Source organism: Callithrix jacchus, chromosome 4, assembly GCF_049354715.1.
Source record: "Callithrix jacchus isolate 240 chromosome 4, calJac240_pri, whole genome shotgun sequence".
NCBI classification, from domain to species: domain Eukaryota; kingdom Metazoa; phylum Chordata; class Mammalia; order Primates; family Cebidae; genus Callithrix; species Callithrix jacchus.
The window spans coordinates 48,885,519-48,907,299 of NC_133505.1; the positions used below are offsets into that span (position 1 = coordinate 48,885,519).

The window sequence follows — 21,781 nt, forward strand, 5'->3', positions numbered from 1 at the left end:
CTAATTAAACAAGAACATAAATAATTACGCTCTATCAGAGTACAAGGCTGTGGGTTAGAGGGGTGGGGGATGCTGACAGAGGAGCTGGGTCAGTGACGTAGGATGCTCTGCTCTGCAGAGGGAGATCCAAAACTCCTCTCTACCCAAAAGGCTGTGAGTTGGACCTCAGTGAGGTTCCTGGGCCAGGCAGACATAGACCCCGGGATTCTGCCAGAAAAATCACCACAACATGCTGCTTTGCTCCTTACCTAAGTACTTCCTGCTAACTCACAGGCACACCCTAATCTCCTCCCGCCCCAAGTGGGAGAGAAAGAAGGGGTCCTTCTCCCATTTTATGGATGTGAACATTCAGATATAGCTGAAACCCTGGAGCCATCTCGTAACTGGTCTCCCTGATGCCTTCCTGGCCTACTGTGGTATATTCTCCAGGCAGCCCCAGAATCTTCTGAATTACATCATGCCAGTCTCCTGCTTTCAAATCTTCCCAGTGCCAACCCCAGTGATTTCCATCTCTTTCAGGATAAAATCAAGGCCTCATGACGGCGAGCAAGGGCGTATGCAATCCAGCCCTGTCCAGCCCTCTCAGTCACTGGCTGCCACTCTTCCTCCAGAGGCCCTGGAGTCCTTTCCACTTCTCCAACAGGATAAATGCATTCCTACCCCAGGCCCTTTGTATGTACTGTTCCCCCTACCTGACTCTTTCATTCCATTCAGGTCTCCACTTCAATGGCACTCCTTACAGAGGCGATTCCTGACCACCAGTATAAAACCATAGACCTCTGGTCTTGGTCTCCTTATACTGCTTATTTTTCTTCCTCATGTACATTTTTGAATTTTTCATCTCTCCCCCTGATGAGAATGTAAGCTCCTTGATGTTCAAGGCCACCCATTCTCTTCCCTCTTCCAATGTCTACATTCCTTTCACTTTCCTAGGCAAGAGCTGTGCCTGTCTTTTCTCAATCCTGAGTTCTTGACCATAAATATTTATTGACTGAATAAATGAGTATCTGGTTCCAAATACAGAGTTTCCCTCACCCGAGGTCATGCCTCCCCTCAGAACTTCTCACCAGCAACAGGAGGAAGCCTGAAGTCAGGACAGCACGGGCTCCAAGCTCAGGCTCCACCGCCTCCAAGCTGTGAGGCCTTGCAAGTCACGCCACCTCCCTATGGCTCAGAGTCCTCATCTGTCAAGTGGCAGTAATGGATCACACCTCATAGGGTTAGCATGAGTCCAAATAAGAGAACATGCAGAACGTCTTTAGAACAGTACCTGGAGTGCAGTAAGGGCTCAGAGACATAGTTACTGTGTGTGACATTCAAGGCCATCGACATCCTGCCCTCTTCCAACCTCTGCATTCCTATCATTGTCCTAGACCGGTGATTCTCAAAGTAAGGTGCCCAGACCAGCAGCATCAGCATCTCAGAGAGAATGTATTAGAAATGCAGATTCTCAGGCTCCACTCGGTACCTACTGAATTACAAACTCAGGGGGCAGGGTTCTGCACTTGTGTGTTCACAAGCCTGCCAGGTGATTCTTATGCATCCTCAGGTTTGAGAACCACTGCCCTATAGGGGGGCTTTCTGCTAGGAAAGGCAAGTGTTGCAAATTACTGCTGGTCCTGTTTCTTTATTGACCTGTGATAAAGCAGCGCCTCCACAGCCTTTCACGGCTTGATGCTGAGTGCAGTACATTCCCTGCACCTTCACTTTGGGCTTGGCCATGTAACTTGCTGTGGCCAGCGGGATTCAGCATATGTGATACCAACAGAAGCTTCACGTTCGTTTCTGTGGCTGGGCTTGCCTTCCTGCATTTCTGCTGTCACCATGAGAAGAACATACCTGGAAAACCACTACCCCTCTCCTGGGGCTCCAGAATGAGATACATAGAGAAGACTGAAATCAACTGGAGCCTGAAGCTGAGTGCAGTCCCACCCAGCCCAGAGGTCAGACCAGTTCAACTCCAGCCAACCTGCAGAGCTATGACTAAGGAAATTCAGTATTCCTGGTTGTAAGCCACCTAGAGTTTGAGGTTCTTTGTTATGCAACATGTTTGTGGTGGCAGCTGACAAACACACCAGGGAGCCTTTGACAGGGCCTAATCATTCCTGCCTCTGTCTCTCTCTTCATTGGTTTCACCTAAAACAGCTACTGCCACTGCCCACCGCACCCACCCCACGCCGCTTCCTTCCTTCCAAATCCCACCTTAACCCCAGGACACAGCTTACATTCTACTGTACCTGATCTCATAGCCCCCCCAGAATATGCTCCTCTTAAGCCAGGTAGTTAGCTCATGGAAAAGCTCACGTGGATTAATTTCACCAAGCAATTCATTTACATTTTAACCTTTTAGGGGGCTAATTGCTAAACTGAGAAGCTCCTTTACTTAGTGCCATCACTGACTAATGACCTAGCACAAAGGTTTGGTGTTTAACAGATCTCTTCCACGCTTCATTTCCTGATGCTCACCTCCTTGACGATGCAGTCGGAGTTTATCCACACATCTGGATCAGCACTCGCACCCACAGCATCAGCCCCACAGCCACAGAACACAGTGGAGCCCACCCCTGCTGGAAATAGCTCTCCTTTGTAAAGAGTTAACAAGCTTGTTCATCCACAGTGCATGGCTGCATGGTGCTGCTTTCACCCTGGGGTGGCCCATCACATCCTGTGGTTTTGTGCCATTCTTCCGGCACTGCCCCAACTTCTGAGACCCTGAAGACGATGGACATTAATTTGACTTCTTGTCGTGATCCCTCTGTCACGCACAGGGTTCCAACTTTCATCACACACACTCGTGCCAGACCATAGGCCTAATTGGCAAGAGGTAAGCTTTTCTCTTTGCTTTGCTCTGTGTCTCCAGAGATGAGAAAAGAACACTCACAGAGAGGCAGGGAAGCAGTCCCATCAGCTTCCTCTCCAGGCTGGCCTCAGCCACAAACTGGCTACTGGTTGCTGGGACTGTGTGGGCAGGTGCCAAGAAATGCGCACAGCAGTGATGCTTTCGCCCATGCAGCTCTGTGGAGGTCTATGCCTCCCCAACATCCATTACCCACTTCTAACTTCATGGTAGAACGTTGATTTTATCTACTGGGGAGCAATGTGCCCAAACAGGCAATTGCCTTCCTCAGCCTCCAATGTACATTGGGGGAAATACAATGAGCTAGCAGCAAAAATCGGTGAGTGGGATTCTTTAGAGGGGTCAGTGCCTGTCTTAGTTTGGGTTTCCCAGAAGCAGACCCTGAGACAAGGATTTGAGGACAAGTAGTTTATTTGGGAGGTGGGCTCAAGAAGCTGTGGTAAGGAAGTGTGGAAGGAAGTCAACATAGGGCATTTTGCTAAGCAAGTTACCACTGTGGGCAATTGGGGCACACCCCTACTGGGAGCCAGCGTAGACCATGTCTCTGCCTTTCTCCGTGGGGAAGGAAGCTGGGGTATTAATCCTCCTACTCTGTTAAAGGCTAAGGGCTGAACTCAGGGTTGGCAACTCCTCTGTGGGTGGGCCACAGCAGAGAAAGTCCCCATGTTGAGAATGTGAGCAAAAGAAGGAGCAGTGAGCCGCCACACATTAAGAATAATGCAATTGACCTGCCTCAGTCCCTGACTGCCTGGAGCTCCCACACCAGCTCTGAACTACCTCCTTCTGGAATGCTTTGACAGAACTGTGAACTCACAAAGTATCTAGCCGGTCTCAATCTACTTAGAAGCTTATTTTGCCAAGGTTAAGGACGTGCCCATGACGCAGCCTCAGGAGGTCCTGATGACACGTATCCGAGGTAGTCCAGGTACAGCTTGCTTTTATACATCTTGGGGAGGCATAATACATGAATCAAACATGTAAAATGTACATTGGTTCAAACAGGAAAGACAGGAGGTGAGTTGCTTCGAGGTGATAGGTAGATTTAAAGATGTTCTGATTGGCAATTGGTTAAGTTATTATCAATAGAAAGACATGTCTAGGTAACAATAAGGGGTTGCTGAGACCAAGGTTTTATCATGCAGATGAGGCCTCCACGTAGCAGGATTCAGAGAAAATAGATTGTAAATGTTTCTTATCAGACCTAAAGAGTCTGTTCTATCAGTAATTCCAAAAGGGAGAAGGGTATAATGAGGCATGTGTGGCTCCTCATTCCTACAATGGCCAAGGTTTTTCAGGCTAACTTTGCAATGCCCTTGACTGAGTGGAGGGGTTCATTCAATTGGTTGGGGGAACTTAGAATTTTATTTTTGGTTTTCAGAATGACGGAAATAACCCCCAAATTTGGAAATGTTAGATCTCTGCCTCTAGAAGCACTTAACACTTTATGAAGATGTTCTTTCATGCTGTGTCATCTCTTTCCAATTTTATGACAACCTGGTGAGGTAGTGAGCATAGTTATCATTATCCCCATTTAGCAGGTGAGAAGCCTGAGATTCAGACAAATGAAGAGAAGAGCACCAGAGCCCATGTCTGGAGCCCCAAATTCCATCTTTCTTATAGTAATCACTCAGACTCGGCTGAGGGGTAAAAAAATGGCTCCAGCAACTGAAATGCACATGGTGTTTTTGTTTCCAAAGTGTTTCTACATATGTTATCTCTTGGGAGATAACCCCATAGAGAAGACTTTTTATTCCAACGTTAGATGAAGCAAATCTCAAAAGATGAGTAGTACATGGGAGAGCTGGGATTGAACCCAGGCCTTCTGGCTTCTTCCCTCACTAGCAGTTTAGAGACCAATCCCCTAGCTGTGGATTTACAGAAACTCTGTCTACTAGTGCCGTCCAAACCCCTAATTTCACTGGGCATGATGCTGAATGCATGACAGAATCACTGGGAGAGCTTTAAAAACATAAATATCCAGGCATCAACCCAAGCTGACTCAGAATCCCTTTTTTGGTGGGGGAATGCAACTCCTCAGGGGGTTCCAAAACACAGTCAGGGTTGGGAAACATGGCTGGTAGGAAGCCCTGGGCTCAGGGTCAGAATTCCTGAGTTCCATACCTTCCCCACCCCTGGTCTGACCTGGGCTGTTAATGAGGCTGAATGGAGCTGGGTTCTGTGAAAATGCCTGGGGAAGTTCAGCTGCGAGACAAGTGTTCAGTGTTGTTCTGATGGCCTCCACCACAGCACCATCCCCAAATCCCAGATGCTCCTCCAGGCTAAACCCCATCCCTCTGTAAGTCTTTGTTGGTGTTTTCCTGGTATAGAATAAACAATATCCCCACTCCCATCTCCAAACTAACCAAACGTATGTAAAGTTAACTGGGCTGGTTCTCTTGTTATATCTTACTGGAGGGGGTAAAAGCCTCATTTCAGAAGAGAGGAAGACCGGATACATGCTGTAATCTCTTTATTCCTGCTAATTAATTTTTATCTTTGGAGCTCTCTCCAGCCACAGCTTTTGGAGATTGAGAAGGGAATAACATGTGGAGAAATTAGTCACCTCTGAACAGATGCTCTGAAGTATTTTGAATCCCAGTGGTGTTAACCTTCTTGAGGACAGTGAGAGGGGCAGGAAGTAGAGATAGTAATATGATTTGAGATGCTCTAAGAAGGTGCCCTGAAAAACATCTCCCCTGTATACAAGCTTGCTGTGGTTTTAAAACTCCACCATTAGAGATTCACCACTTTGGGTCTTTCAGAGCTCCCAATTGAAGTGTAAATATTTCTGAAAGGGGTTAAACCATATACCTTGATCCCTTAGAGCCTCATCAGATCATTTTCCAAGTTTACAGCTTTGTTGATTTTGAAAAACAGAGACACAAGAGGCAAGCTGGGGAACAGAGACTAGAAGAGTGGTCCAAGAAGAAAAAATGGGCAGGCTCCTCGTGATCACATGCACTCTCATGTAACCAGTATGCCACTGTTGACTATGAAGGACACGCTTTCAAGTACATGAGCTCATTCAATCCTCACAACAACAATCCTATGAAATATGCAGAAAGGAATCTCTGTTCTCATTTTGCAGATGAGAAAGTAAAGATGGAGAGCAGTAAGGTGATGTTCCCATGGACCCAGGACTGGAAAGTGATGGAGCTGTGTGGATGTGCCTTCCTACCTTCTCTATATTACTGATGGTGCATTGTGCCTAAAGTGGAAAACAAAAACAAAGAAACTAAAACAAGCCCTACATTTCCTAGCCTCCTTTGCAGAAATGTGTGCCCAATGACATTCAAGCAGAAGTTATTGGGTAGAGATTCTGAGAAACTCCCCATTGTGCCTTCTTGCCCTTCTTCTTTTCATCTTTCCTATTGCATAAAAGTGAGATGAGATCACTGGTGCTCCAGCAACCATTTTGTGCTATTAAGTGACCTTAAGGACAGAAACTGTGTGCTGAGTATGGCAGGACAGAAAGACAGAAGGTGTTGGGCCCCTGATGACCATGCTACTCAGAAAACCAGACCTAAATTCTCTTCCACTGGACTCCTGTTCTTCCCCTGGCCCTCCTGGGACCATTCCAACATCATGCATGGTGATAGATGTTCTTGACATCTCTTAGAGACAAGTGTTTGTGAATGTCACTTGGGCTGATAATGACATGCAGGGCATTTAACTTTCCATGTCACACCAGGGATGAAGCCAAGATGGGATGGGCTGATACTCCCTCCAGGGTTGCAGGGGAGGCTGCCTTTCTGATTCCCCTCTCCCAAACTTCCCCTACCCCTCATTGACTCCTCTCCCCTTTGTTGCCGTCACCATTAGTGTCAGCCCCTTCCTGACAGGGCGGGTCCTGGCATTAAGAAATAGGATGGTCAGCCCTTCCCAGTTACACAGGAAACAGGCCAGGCCCCACTTGTGGACTGTCTCTCGTGTGCCACAGTGCCTGCCTGCAGGGCTCAGCTGTGTGTACTCAGGAAGGGCAAGCAGCTTGGGAGTGCAGCCGGAACTGTTAAATAACGAGGGAGCTTATTAGCTGAAAAAAGAGCCAGGCACTATTTTAGATAGCCTAATTCAAATCCGGTCTGAGTTACCCATGATTTGGGGCTATCCGTGCCTCTGCTCCTCCTCCCTGGTATGTAGACTAGTGATGTTTTTAGACACTGCTCACAGCTCTTCAGGGTTTCTGTGGGACCTTGAGGTGGGCCACTGATGACCTGTCAATGGCCTATGTCCAGGTCTGGTTGAGTTCTCTGGGCCTCTGCCGAGGTTTTTGTCTCTGACCTCAGGTCCTGGAGCTCAAATGCCTGTGAGACACGGCACCCTAACCCTGGGTGGCAAGGTGACACAGTGGCCCCAACTGGTAAAAGCAGGTGAATTTAGCAACAGTGGAAGCCACAGTATCTTGATGATGGGATTATGAGTCTCAGGTAGATTCACACACAATGAGAGCTGGAATCGCTTAAGTCAGATGTTTCCACTCCTGCCTGAAAGTCCGGCTGCCTGCTTAGTACCCCTGGAATGGAGCCAGCCGGGTCCTACTGAACCCTTTGGTACAGGCAGCTCACTACTTTGTGGCACTTTTACCTTCATCTGCTGTTGGGCAGCTTTGATCTTTATTTCAAGTCTGTCCAGTTCACCAAATATTGACTCAATAACTATTTTGGGCTAGGACTTACTAAAAGCTGGGGACATGGAGATGAACATGCATGAATATCGCATGCTAGCGAGGAAGACAGATACAAAGCCAAATCATTTCAGAGCCAGATGGAGAGCAATGAGAGACTTGTGTAAGGCTGTTGCTGTTGGAATTTTGTTTCTGTAATGGGCCAATGCCTACTTCCGTGTGTGTCTTTCCCTCTTTTTCACCCACAAATTCTTTGAAAAAGTTAAAGGAATGATAACTTCTTTTCTGAGTCCTCTCATCTCCAAGGTAAACTTCTTCCATTTCATATGTGCTTCCAGAACCTTATTTTCATCAGCCCTTCTCTGGATACGCTGCCGTTTGTAAACATGACTCTGAAGACTGTGCTGTCCCAGATTAAACATATGAAAGCTCTGCTCTGATGAGTGTGAATGACTCAGCAGAACCACTATACATCCATTAGCGCAATTAAAAATTGTCAGATCATGAGAGGGTTTGGTTCTGCTGAGCTCCATCACGTAGCCATCACCAGCTCCTTCACATTGTGGCCATAACATCCTCAACATCAACTACAACTCTGAGCCTAGGCACACAGAATTTCCATCCACCTACCTTGAACTTGTGCAATTGCAATGATTCCTTGAACCAAAATGGAGATAGATGATTGATTGATTGATTGATTGATAGTTTTGTGGTCAAGCATCTTTTCTGTGTAGTTCTCAACGTCAATTAGAAAATACACTGGCAGTCCAGAAATCAGACAGATGTCGAGGCAGAAGCCAAAGGCTTCTGGCATATTCACATCAATTTATTCATCAGTCTGGCTATTTGACCAGCGACAAATTCGCTCCATCAGTTTACAATTCTCCATTTTGTCCCCAGGACAGCATGAGAGTTCACTAAATGTCCTGAACAATTGTGACGTGCTCTGTTTATGGTAGTGACTCACAGCCAGCAGAAACTCCTAGGACATTTTCCAAGTGTACCTGTCACTCCAGAGATTCTGGTTCAGCCAAGAATCACTATGCAAAGGGAGATGTCCCTGAGAAGATTGACCTCATGAATGACAAGGAGGCAGATAAAAAGGTTGAGAACTACGGGTCCACATCACCTCTGAAGACATGGTTCAGTGACTTGGCAGGATTTGCCCTTAGTGAACCCATGTTAGGTCAGCCTTCTTTTCCATGGGCTCACAGCTGCCTATTGAGAAAGTCTTTCTAGAATTGTATAGGGACCCCATGTCCAGCCTAGCACCCTAAGGATTACAGGGTTTATTCCCTGAAAAGCAGACCATCCACCCCTTTCCCGTCTTAGGCATCTCTCTGTCCAGGCTATCTCAGAATCACCACCGTGGGATTGAGAACCTCATCTACTTGTTCCTTTAGTCCTTACTCACCTACATATGACCCATCAGAGCCTGGTGACCAGAACTCAACAGGCACTGTGATGCAGGCCTGCTGGGCTTGGCCATCCCTCTCCACAGCACTGGTCTTGTTAGGTTGAGGCTCTTGGCAAACATACAGGCTGCCTGCATTCAGATTCCATCTCTGCTACTTAACCCTCTGTTTAACACGTTCAGCAAGTTTCTTCTATGTAAAGTGAAATAATAGCTTTTACCTCCTATGGTTTTTTGAGAACTGAATGAGTTAGTGCACATAGAACCCTTAGAATAGAGCCCAGCACAAATAACCCATCAATGCAGGTTTGTACTATTATTGCTGCTGTTGCCACTGCTGCTGTTCTCCTTGCTGGGGAAGATGCAGGCAAGTTGCAAGTCTGCCCTTATCTATTCTCATTGTAACCTCTTTCCCAACCAGTATTTTTTCTTCTTGGACATAAACATGGGCTAAAAAGCCCTCTTTGGCTGCATTTAGCTTTCTCTGTAGAGCATGTGTTCCTCTTTCGTACTCATCTTCAGATACAGACCTTTCCTCCCTTCTTTTGTATACCTTCCTGTTAAAATGAGCAGGGCAGAGAGCCCTGTGCCTGCTGGTGTCCATTCTTTCTAATGAGGACAATTCATTTTCTAAAAATCCAGATGCTTCATTAGAGTCTCCTATTTCTCTCAAACCATAGTCCCTTTTAGGACAGTGAGCAGCACAATCACAGGGGTTGAGCCTGGATGCTGAAGCCAGAGGCTGGAGTTCAAATCACAGCCCTGCCTCTTTCTGCTGTGTGATCTTGGAAGAATTTTCTTTTTTAATTCTCTTGGTCTTTTATGCTTCTTGATATGTCCAGAAGGATTAAATAAGATACCAACTGCAAAAGCCAAGCATCAGATACATAGAAGGCTTGCAATAATGTTGGCCAGTGATTGCTATTACGATTATCTACTACAGACTCACACTTACTTTTTTCTCAAAAATTTTGGAAATTTGTCTTCTTAAAGACTGAATTGTATATCTAACTTTCCTCTTCCATTTTCTTCCTCAGGATGGCAGACATATTAGTCTGATTTGAATGCTACTATTATTCTCAGTGCTGCTACTACTGCTGCTGATAATAACAATCTGTATCCCTTGAGTGTTTGCTAATATATGCCACCACTATTTGGAGAATTTCCATGCTGTATCTCCTCTTATCTGCATAACCGGCCCTGAGAAGTCACCATTGTTAGCTGCATTTTTTTTAATTCCAAAGTTTCTGATGCTTTCATTTAACCTGTGTTGTATTTAGGAAGTTAGGATCTCCAGGTTCTCAATCACCAAATAAAAGCAATTTGAATTTGATTACAGGAGCCTACCCCAAGCCCTCCCCTCTTCCTCCCAGTGTCTTTGAGACCCCCAGCAGGCTGAGCCATTTTGGCAACAGTAGCATGTTGCCTTCTGGAAGCCAACATCTTTTCTCCCCCCTCGCAAACTGTGTTTCCCTGTGCAAACCGCAGAGCTGATAGCTTTTTGCCTCTACACTTTTCATCAAAGTCATGACCATATAATAAGTTCCCAAGTGAAGAAATATATTTATTTTCAAAAGGTCAACCTCATAAGTTAGCAAAGAAATGCAAATTAAAACAAGTGCCATTTTCACCTCTTAAATTGGCAAAGATGAAAGTAATTACATATTCAATATTGGAAAAAGTATGATCAAAATGAGTACTTCCACTGGTGAAAGGGTAAATATTTATATGTAATGTATAAAGATTATAATTTACCTGTAAACCAGTAATTCAACTCCTAGAAAGATATGCTAAGGAAATCACAAATATATTTATGAGCAAAAATATCCATCACTCTATTACTTTTAATAATGAAAAATAAGAAACCACCCGAATTTCCAATCATAGAAAATTTGTTAAATAAATTATGGTAAAGCCCAATAAAAAATATTTTAATGCCATGGGAACTAAGCTAGCTGTAATACTGAATGGGAAGAGTTAAGATATAGAAAATACACTAGATTGATTATAAATACCATTTGAATGAACTCAGACACCTTCCAAATTTCTCTTGTTAACTTTGGATAGTGGGATTTCAGGTAATTTTTATTTCCTTCTTCATAATTTTCCCTACTTTCTAAATTTTGAATAGAGACTATGACTTTTATTGTGAGAAAAATACATATAGGCATATTTAAGTTTGACCATATGCCCCTATCCATATATTTCTATATTTGTGCATATATGCCTGTGGATAAGTTCCAATACTGCTTTCTCTCCATCCTGAGACATGGCCAGCAGCTACCAGGTAAGGGGAGTACCCCAGCTCCACTATGGTTTCCATGACACACTCACCCTCAGTCACATTGACTCTTCTCCCCCAAAGCTTCCCATCCGAAGACTCATCATCTCAGACAGTCAGAGCTGGAGGAGCCCTTCAGGATGGATCATGTGTTCCTGATCTCTCTTGCACCATGGGCCCTTTGGCTGGTGAAACTCATGGGGTCCCTTCTCCAAACAATCATTTTACATTCATAAAACAAACCACACAGAGTTTCAAAGGAGATCATGCATTCCTTGAGCGGTAAGGTTCTAGGCCATGTCCTTCATATTTCATATAAGGGAACTAATCTGTGGTTTGACATCGTGGCCTTTGGTTTTTGCACCCCCTGACATTGACTGGCAGATGGTGGAACTCTGTGACCATTTTCCCTCTTGAATGACTGATGTGATTCAATCGAAGCATTCCATGTTTAGCCTCCTTTTCTATCAGACCTAGAAAATGACCACTTGATTTTCACAGCAACTTTCCAAGGTCAATATCATTGTCTTCAAGTCTAGATGAAGATAATGAAGTCCAGGGGGGCAGCAGAGGTGAGAGGGGTGACGATACCTGTAAGACCCAGGGGGCTCACATGACATGGTCTGACTCAGTCAGTGCTCAATTGGGAAAGGGAAGTTCTTCTCTCTGTAGGGCTCTAAGTGGGCTGTAGGGCTGCTTAGAGGTCCCGGCAGAGGACTTCCAGAGGAAAGAGACTGCCTGTCAGTGAAGCCAACCCAGAAAAATGTAGAACCTGGGGCAGGTAAGACATTAAGAATACAGGGTTTGTGGAGGACCTCTGATCCAGCTGAACCTGAAGCAGGTTCCTGACTTGTTAATGACATAAGTCAACATACTACCCCTCCCTTTCTCTCTCTCTCTCTTTTTAAAGCCAGTTTGATTCAGTTACCTACAACTGAATAAGTGCATTTAGCGAGTATATAAACTAAGTCATGTACTAATTACCCCTATCTTACATATCAGAAAACTGAGGCAGGCCAGGAGAATGAAACGGCTAGCAAGTGGAAAAGTCATAATTTGAGTCCCACTCTTTCTGACCTCAAAGCCTTAACAATGACTGCATATGCGTCCAGGTGAAGGTCAAAAGCATCCCTCTTTGGGGGAGTCAGAATCTTCAGCCAAGAGGTCTATTCAGTGTTCTTGCATATCTTCCATCTGGGCTCAGAGCAGAACATTCAGAAGCTCATGGCCACATAACCACTGACCACAGCCACCAAGCCAGGAGGTGTGGTCTTTCTCTACACATATTTCTCACGCTGCCTATGTGGGTTCTTTTCTTCTTAGCTTTGTGATTGGTGTTCTTTCTATCCCCTCTTTACCTGCATGAATGGCACAGTTTGCTCCAGAATCCCCAGACACTTTTGGGGAAGAGGAGTATAGGTGGGAGCAGCCCCCAACCCTCCCCATCCCCTTCTCCTTCCCAGCCAGACACCCTCCCTGCCTTTGCCATAGCCGTTCACTCACCTGTAAATCAGTACCTCATCGTCAGAGCAGTTGTACTGCAGCTGGTACATCTTCACCCGGGGTGCTGATTTGCTGACAGACCACTTGACCAGGGCTGAGGTGGTGGTCACTTCAGACACAAGCACAGCCCGTTCCGGGGGGCTTTTGGGAGGCTCTCCGCCCCCACTGCCTCCACCTCCCCGGCTGGTCTTGCTGGAGCCAGTGATGTCTGAAAGGCGGGACTTGGGGGAGGCAGTGCGGCTGGTGCTGTTGCTGAGGTGTGGCAGCTGGACGATGGAGACCTCCACCATGGCTGTGGCCTCTCCAGCGGCATTGGCAGCAATGCAGGTGAAGGCACCACTGTCCTGAGATGTGGTGATGAAGATGTCCAGGGTGCCGTTGTCATAGACAGCGGTCCTTGAAGAGTTTCCTACCAGGCGGTCATCAGGGGCTACCCAGTGGATCAGGGGGCTGGGGTCCCCGATGGCTTTGCACTTGAGTGTGGCCGCCTGGCCCTCCAGAACCAGCAGCTTGTGTGTGTGCTGGGTAATGAGAGGTGGCTCACACACGAACTCCTCCTCACGCACATGCCAGAAGTAGCGCCCCTTGAGGCCCCCTGGGGAGCCACAGGTTTCCAGGTCATCATCCCGCTCAAGCCTCCGCAGCCAGAGAAGCTCACAATTGCAGTGAAGTGGGTTGCCCCCAAAACTAAAGGACAGGGGTGGGGCAAAGGGCGTGGCTGTCAAAGCCGAAGCCTGAGAGCGGGCAAAGATGGGGTCTGGGGGCAGCTTCTGTAACCGGTTGGAGGTGAGGTCCAGGCGGGCCAGTTTCTGCAGGTCTGCAAAGGTGCCCTCGGCGATGTGGTCCAGCAGGTTGTGGTCCAGGCTCAGCTGGTGAAGGTTGACCATGCGCCGCACAGAGTCCCACGGCAGGCCGTGGAGGTTGTTGTAGGAGAGGTCCAGGTCCTCCAGCGTCAGCAGGAAGTCCTCGAAAGCCTCGTCTGCGATGCCGCCCAGCTGGTTGTTGTTCACGATAAGGTGCTGCAGGTTGACCAGGCCCCGGAGGGTGTCCTCCCCGAGGCTCGGCAGCCGATTGCTGTCGAGATGCAGGGAGCGGAGGCTCTCGAGGTCCAGAAAGGAAAAGGGCTGGATGTGGCTGATGGTGTTCCTGGACAGGGTCAGGTCCACCAGCCCCGTCATGTTGGCAAAGTCCTGGCGGCTGATGTGGATGATGAAGTTGCCGCCCAGGCGCAGTTCCACCGTCCGCCGGTCGATGTCAGGGGGTACAAAGAGCAGCCCCTTGGAGGGGCACAGGGTCCCCAGTGACTCAGACAGGTTCTGGCAGACACAGTACTTGGGGCAGGCGTCGACCACGGCAAACGCCATGCCAAACGCCAGCAGGCCACCAAGCAGGGTCTCCATGGTCTGGTCACTCAGGCCACGGTGCCTGGAAGGGAGGAACACAAGGTCAGGGTCAGGAGGTAAATTCCTAATGCACTCACCCAGAGCTTCCTCCCTCACATTAACCCTCTCTGTCTTAGGGAGTGGCAGAGAATGGCATGTGCTCAGGCAAGGCCTACTCTCTTCCAGGAATCCCTCAAATTCAGTTTTACTGTTTCTCTTTCCTTAGCTTTTATAGCCTTCTAACACACTATTTAGTTTACTTATTTATAATGTTTATTTATTGTTTTCTGTATCACTCCTGTATGGTCAGCTCCAATGAAGGCAGGCACTTTTGTCTGTTTTACTAACTGCTGTATCTCAAGTTTCTAGCTCGGTGCCTGGAACACAGTAGCTGCTCAATAACTATTTATTAAATGGTTGGAAGGAAGGAAGGAAGGAAGGAAGGAAGGAAGGAAGGAAGGAAGAAAGGAAAGATGAGATTCCATACCACTGGCTTATCCAATAATTGAGTTTGAAAGGACGTTATGGGTATATTTTGAGACACAATTTAACCTTCTTAATTGGTGTAGGCTCAGCATGAAATGAAATTGAACCAGCATTCCTTAAGAATGAGGTTGTGGATAAGAAGAGAGTTGGTGCTGAGAGACTGCAGGGTCAGTGGGGAACTGTTTCACCAAGAAGAATCCACATAGTTCATGAGTCTTTAAGAATGTGGGAAGTGAAGAAAGCTGTGATGGGAGGCAAAAGCGTGAACTTCTGAACCCTTCGTAAGCAATTAGCCTCTGTCTGGACCCCCACATACATCTTACTCTGAGATGTCTCACTCAGTCTCCCAGGCCTGGAGTGCAGTGGCACAGTCTTGGCTCACTGCAATCTTCGCCTCCCGGGTTTGTATGATTCTCTTGTCTCAGCCTCCGAAGTATCTGGGACTACAGGCACATGCCACCATACCCAATTAATTTTTTGTATTTTTAGTAGAGACAGGGTTTCACCATGTTGGCCAGGCTGGTCTCGAACTCATGACCTCAGGTAATCCACCCACCTTGACCTCCCAAAGTGCTGGGATTACAGGTGTGAGCCATCAAGCCTGCCCCTCAAATTGCCTTCTAAGCATACTGATTAGCATACTGCATACTGCAAAAAATGGCTTCTAAGACCAATAAGTTAGGGAAGCATTGCCTACTCTTGCTTTCTCTCACAATAGCTCTACATTCATGAGCAAGTTTAGAAGAACTGAGAAATTCTGCTGCAGTGAAACACTAAGTTAATGTTTAATTTTCCATTGCTCCTATTTCTTTTTACTATAAAGACATCCCTTTTTTGAACAAGTTATTAAAATACACACACACATATACATATATATACACACATACACACACATACATATATGCATACATATACATATATACACATAACATATATACACACATATATATGTACATATACATATATACACACATATACATATATACACGCACACACATACATATATACATACATATACACATATATACACATATACATATATACACACATACATACATATACATATATACACATGCACACACATACATATATACATATATATACACATATACATATATACATACGTATACACATATACATACATATACACATATACATATACACACATACATATACACATATACACACATACATATACGTATATACACATACATATATACACGCACACACACATATATATACATATACATATATACACATATACATATATACACATATACATACATACATACATATACATATATACACATATACATGTATATATACACGCACAGAGAGAGAGAGAGAGAGAGAGACAGAGAAGGTCTTGCTCTGCCACCCAGCTGGAGTGCAGTGGTACAATCATAATTCATGGCAGCCTGAAACTACTGGGCTCAAGTGATTCTCCCACCTTGGCCTCCTGAGTGACTACAGGCATGTGCCATCATGCCTGTCTAATTAGTTTTATTTTCGTAGAGTCAGTCAATATTTTGCTATGTTGCCCAGGCTGGTCTCGAATGCCTGGCTTTAAGCAATCTTCCTGATTTGGCCTCCCAAAATGTTGGATTTACAGGCATAAGCCACCTAGCCTGGCCAATATCTTGTGGAAGTAGAGCTCTATAGCTCCTAGTTTGAGAAGCACAGATGCAGACAAAACTAGCTGATTAAAAAAAAAAAGATGCATAGTCTATTGAAAAATGTATTCCAATCATACACTTCATTAAACGTATTTGAATTCCACTGTTGTGTCTCTTTAAGGGTAAATCTCCTGCCTGAGATCCTTCAAGGGCCAGAGGCCTGCCCTATATTTTATCTGGAGAGAGCATCACTGTGAAGTAGAAATATGATGTGAGCCCAAAATGTGACTTCAGATATTCTAGTGGCCATATTTTTTATAAAAAGTAAAAAGAAACAGGTGAAGTTAATTTTAATAACATATGTAATTATTATTAATTATTAATGAGATGTCTAACGTTTTTATTTTACAAAGTCTTCAAAGTATTAATGAGATGTCTAACTTTCTAATTTTATAAAGTCTTCAAAATCTGGTGTGTATTTCACACTCAGAGCACATTTCAAATGCTCATTAGCTATATGTGGCTACTGGCTACCATACTAGATAGTGTTGTGAACTGTAGCTCATAGACCAAATACAGCCTATCACCTGTTTTTGTAAACAAAATTTTATTAGAACACAGCCATGCTTATTTGTTTATATATTGCCTATGGCTTCCTTTGTGCCACTGTGGCAGAGGTGAGCCATTGCTGCAGATAACATGTGGCCACCAAAGCCTAAAATATTTACTATCTTGTCCTTTACAGAGTTTTGCTGACTTCTGTTCAATAGGATATGTTTTTGTATTTTTTTCATCTTCATCATGGCACCTTCAATTAAAAGCCTTTGCCAAAGTACCCAATTCCACACAGCTCTGCCCTGGGCTCCCCAGGAGCACCTGCCCACCCTGCCAGTCCCTGTTTTCACCAAGCTCCTACCTAAGTAGACCAGCTTCCCCTTACCCAGGCCCCACCAGGTCACAGGTGTCAATACATGGAAGCTTTCCACCTGCTACCTTTCCAACTTGCTCTGCTCACATGTGTTCTGGCCTTCTAGGTCTGTATCTGCTGTATCATCGAACAAAATGAGGATCTTCTCCATCTGCATTGAGTCTTCAGCTTTCTAGCTACACCTCGCTATGACTCACTGTGGTTACACAATGAAGAAGGCTGAAGGTTTTCTGGCCATAGCATCTGCCTAAATAGCGTTGAGTAGTCTTCTCTATACTCACAGGTACACACAAACAGCCACATCCAAGGATGTCCCTTACTAATTAATCAAGAAGTGTGTGTGTGTGTGTGTGTGTGTGTGTGTGTGTATGGGGTAGTGTTCTATGGCCCCATGATAAAGGCCATCCCCCTTATGAGCTCTTACCAGTAAATGCAGCAGTATTCTAAGGCTAGATGGCACTTCCCAACATTTTCAAGCCCCGGCACACAGGAAATGATATTTGTCAGGTGCCCTGGGCCCAAGGCCAAGGCTATTCATGGCCTGTGCTGGATATCTTCCACCCTCCCCTAGCCGGCTCTGCATTTTGGGAGTCTGACCCATACGGACCGCAACTGTGCAATACAGATGGACTGCCTACGCTGTCTTCTGGGCCTTTCCACCCTTGGCTGTGTCACCTGCCCTCTGGTAGAGGCAGCCGTGGTGACAGCAAGCAAGGAAGTCCCAGACGCTTCGGGATGCATACCCTGGAGCTCAGAGGCATAGAGCCCATGTTTTAAATGGTGTGTATGGTGTGTCCTTATAAATTATGCTAAATAAACCACATTTTAAAAAAAGTTTGTTGAGGATTAACAAAGATCTAATGAATTCCAATCTGTGACATAATAGAGCTGGGTAAATATATTTTAAGTAATCAGCATGGAAGATTACTAACGGAGAAGTGACTATTGAATCTTAATTAAAATTGTATTCTGAGAACTGTCACTTAATATGTTGTTCTAGCAGCCAAACAAAAGGCAGCTTAAATCCCAAGTTGGGAGGGAGACAAGCGGACGAGATGAATAGGTCTAATTATTGCATATCTAAGGGGTTAGCGCTCTCTCTTTTGGGCAAGAATTTGGACAAATGCTGGTAAGAGAAATGCAAGGCCTAGTTCCTTCTAAGTATCTCAGGGTGGTGTAGGTGTGAAGGGGAACAAGGAGAGATGGCAATTAGGGAAAAGGGCTCGGAGCAGGAGCAGAGAGATAAATGAAAGTGGGCGGGAGGGGCAGCGGGATTATTTGTGGGCAAAGCCAAGAGGTGTGTGTGCGGATCAGAATCGAGGCTGAAATGGATGCTGGTGTCAAATGGCAGAATCAGCCTTCATAGGAGGAATCCATCTGCAGAGGAGTGAGAACTTGTCTGCTCAGACTGTCTACGAGCCTGCACTGGGAGGCGGCTAAGAGAGGCAGATACAGGGGAGCAGGGAGAAGAAGAAAAACACTCCCCAAACCTAATCTACAGCGCTTCAGAGAAGCAGTCCAGTCTTGGGCATTTACCCAGGATAGAAACAGTATTTCCTCCCTTCCTTGACTGGGCTTCTTCATGCAGTCTTCAAAACTCTAGAAGGCGAGTGCCACCATAACTGCATAAGGTACCCTGTACAGGCAGAAAGAGGTGTCCCTTCTGGGCACTGCTAGGGTTCTGTTATCTGAGCCACCTCCTTCAGTGAGCGCCCCACCCTACCTTGTGGCCGTGGATATGGTCATCCCCATTTTAGCTACTAGGAAGTGAGGTTCAAAGAGGGTTGAGCCTGTCTAAATTCACCTAGCTACCCTGGAAAGAACCACAATTTAAACAGAGAATATCTGGCTCCAGGCCATGCTCAGAGTAAAGGAGGCCCCTCTGGAGGCTTCCGTGTGCCTGGTGTGCAGAGACTGGCTGTCTCTACTACAGGTTTCTTAGTAACCAGCTGTTCAGCTACATGCAGGCACTGGTGTTTCCTGCTTGGGGGCAGGCCTGGAAGGAACACAGGCATTCTTGGAAGTAGAGAGGCCTAATTGGCCCAGAAAGATCCACCCGTCAGGCCCTGGTGACGATGAGTCTCTCATACATACATACACGCATTCATAGATACATACTGGCAATAATAAACATAAAGTTGTGGAATTAGGCTGGTGGTTTGTAATAAAAGCCTGCAGATATAATTTTATATTTAAAATAAAAGGGAAAAACAAAAACGAGGACAGAGAGTGGAAAAATAATGAACATGGCAGCAGAAAAGGGAAGTTTCTTTTCCTTGTCTTGACCATAGGCTTTCCCTCTGGCCAGGATCTTCCTCCCCTCACTCTCATCCCTGGGCTCTGCCTCCCAGTTAGAACCACCTCAAGCTATTCCAGAAAGAAGTGGCAAGAGTTAGCAGATGGCTGGCACGATAAATGTGATATCTCTCCGCCTTTATTTCCATTTAAAAGATACCTTAGCAACCAGCTGAGGAGCCACCCGCCCCTGGAGCCTGTAAGTCAAATAAGATGCCTGTCTCCACTTCAGGTAAAAAGATATGGCCCCTCCAGGGTGCTCCAGGCCTGGAAAGTGTGAATTAGTAAGAGTGGGAGGGGTTGGAATCTGCCAGGGAGAGGCAGCGGCCTGCGCCTTCTTTCCAGACTTCCTCTCCCAGAGCCCCACTGCTCCCCATAAATCATGCCACTCAAGGTAAGCCCTGGAGAAACCAGCTCTGGAGAAGGTGTGGGAAAAAGAAACTTGACTTCCGCTTGGATGGGGGAGTACAAGCCCAGACATGGCCTGATGGGCCGTATCTGATTAGGGACTTGCTGGGGGCGACTGCTGCCAGTACCCTGTGTCAGCTCCAGTGTGAAGCTCCTATCCCTGCCCTGTTGTCTCCAGCACATCCACCTCCCTACAGGGTACCCACGGACTCTCGGGAAGTGGCATTCCGAGGTTTCTTCTAAGAGGTAGCAGCAGTGAGTTGATTTCCAAAACCTCCTTTCCAAAGCCACCCTGTATAGAGATCCTTCTAGAATCTTGAGAAGAGGCAGCAGGAGCAGGCTCAATGAGTATGTGTTGGGTAGGAGAGGAGCCCTGCCCCAGAGAGATCCCAGTCTGACAGGGGAGGCACAGTCTTTGACTTCAGGTACCTCCTAGTTTGACTTTGGAGTCACAGCTTCTAATTTGAAGGTAGGGGTAAACGAGAGAATCCCCAAGTGAGCCTCCTGTTCTCAGAAGGTTCTAGCTTAGTGGCTGCAGAAAGACACCCACACAAGATAGGCAGGAACATTCCCTGTTCTTTCCCCAAACAAAGCCTTGGGGACAGGAGCCACACTCTGAATCTCCAGTAAGAAGAGCAATCTTTGATAATACAGACAACAGGAAAATTTTTAAAAAGACAAAATAATGTCTAAAACATCAAAAGGGCAAAATGAGCCCATGAGGCTCTGTTTAAACTTCTATAGTGCAAGATAAGCAATTGTTATAAGTAAGTTATTAAGCTCAGAACCACTTCCCCTCTGCTCTCAATGACAGCATTATGCCTCTGTCTTAGCACGTCCGTGATAGCTTTTATTGTGTTGCAAAATAATTATGTGTTTGCCTGCCTTCTACCCTTGTGCACCTGGGAACTCCTTCTTGGCAGGGACTGTATATTGCTCAGCTCCGAGTTGGTGGTAGGAAACCCAGTACCTGGCACTGCGTAGGCAGCTGGGATATATCTGAGGAGAGAATGAGTGAATGAGTGGGTGGATGGATGGATGGATGGATGGATGGATGGATGGATGGTTGGGTAGATGGTGGTTGGGTGGTTGGATGGATGGATGGATGGATGGATGGATAGATGGATGGTTGGATGGTGTAGCATGAACAGACACAGTAGCCCTTGGCTCCTCTGACACCCTGTACCCTCTGACTCATTGCAAGTGCATCCTTGCCCCTCTGGGGCAGGCTGAGTGTCTAAGGAACTATTGCCCCCAGAAAACAGTCCCCAACCAATGCTAGTGTGGGACATAGAGGATAAATACCTCAACTTCCTCACCTCCTGGGTGGGAAAACTCTGAGGCACATTCTACACAGTCTTCTAGAGGCCCCTCAAAGGGCTGAGCCTCAATTGTCCTTCCCAGTCACCTGCTCCTTAATGTACTGTCTATGGGCCTCCTTCCTTTCCCCATCTCATTTCCCCACTTCTCTTCCCTCATTTCCTGCAATAATTACCCAAATAAACTACTTACACTCAAATCCTATTTCAAATCATTTCTGGGGAATCCAGCTCAAAGGAAATTTCTTAATTATAACTGTCATTATATAAGGAACCAACTAACTGAGCCTGGGCCACTGTAGGAACGTGAGATGCAGGGAAATAAAAACTGACCTAAAAACCATGCACATTCTTGTTAATGACTAACAAATCCCAGCAACTTTTCAGAGGAAGGAGACCTCAGTTTACACACAAATGACTGGTAGTAATAGTTAAATGGGAAACATCTTCTAGCCAGGGCATTCACGACCTGGGCTGCGCGGCACTTGCCCGTCTGTTGTCTTGAGGCACGTGTGAGCCAACGTGTGAATGAGTGTCTGTGCATGAATGGAGGGAGGCCCATGCAGGGATGGGGTGAGGGGTGTGAACGCGGAGGCTGGAATGTGAATGGAGAGGTGTGTGTGAGAGGAAGCTCAGTGCGACAGTGGGTGTGTATGACAGCGCTCCTG

The 21,781-nt window shown here is 46.1% G+C and overlaps 1 protein-coding gene across 1 annotated transcript in view; it reads right to left on the minus strand.

Annotated features, from left to right (window-relative positions):
* LRFN2 (leucine rich repeat and fibronectin type III domain containing 2) overlaps positions 1–21,781 on the minus strand; it is a 199,255-nt gene that overhangs the window by 25,806 nt on the left and 151,668 nt on the right. The window contains exon 2 of the mRNA XM_002746517.7: positions 12,680–14,104. Coding sequence (XP_002746563.1) covers positions 12,680–14,079 — 1,400 coding nt within the window. The 5' untranslated portion in view covers positions 14,080–14,104. The remainder of the gene's footprint in view (positions 1–12,679; positions 14,105–21,781) is intronic.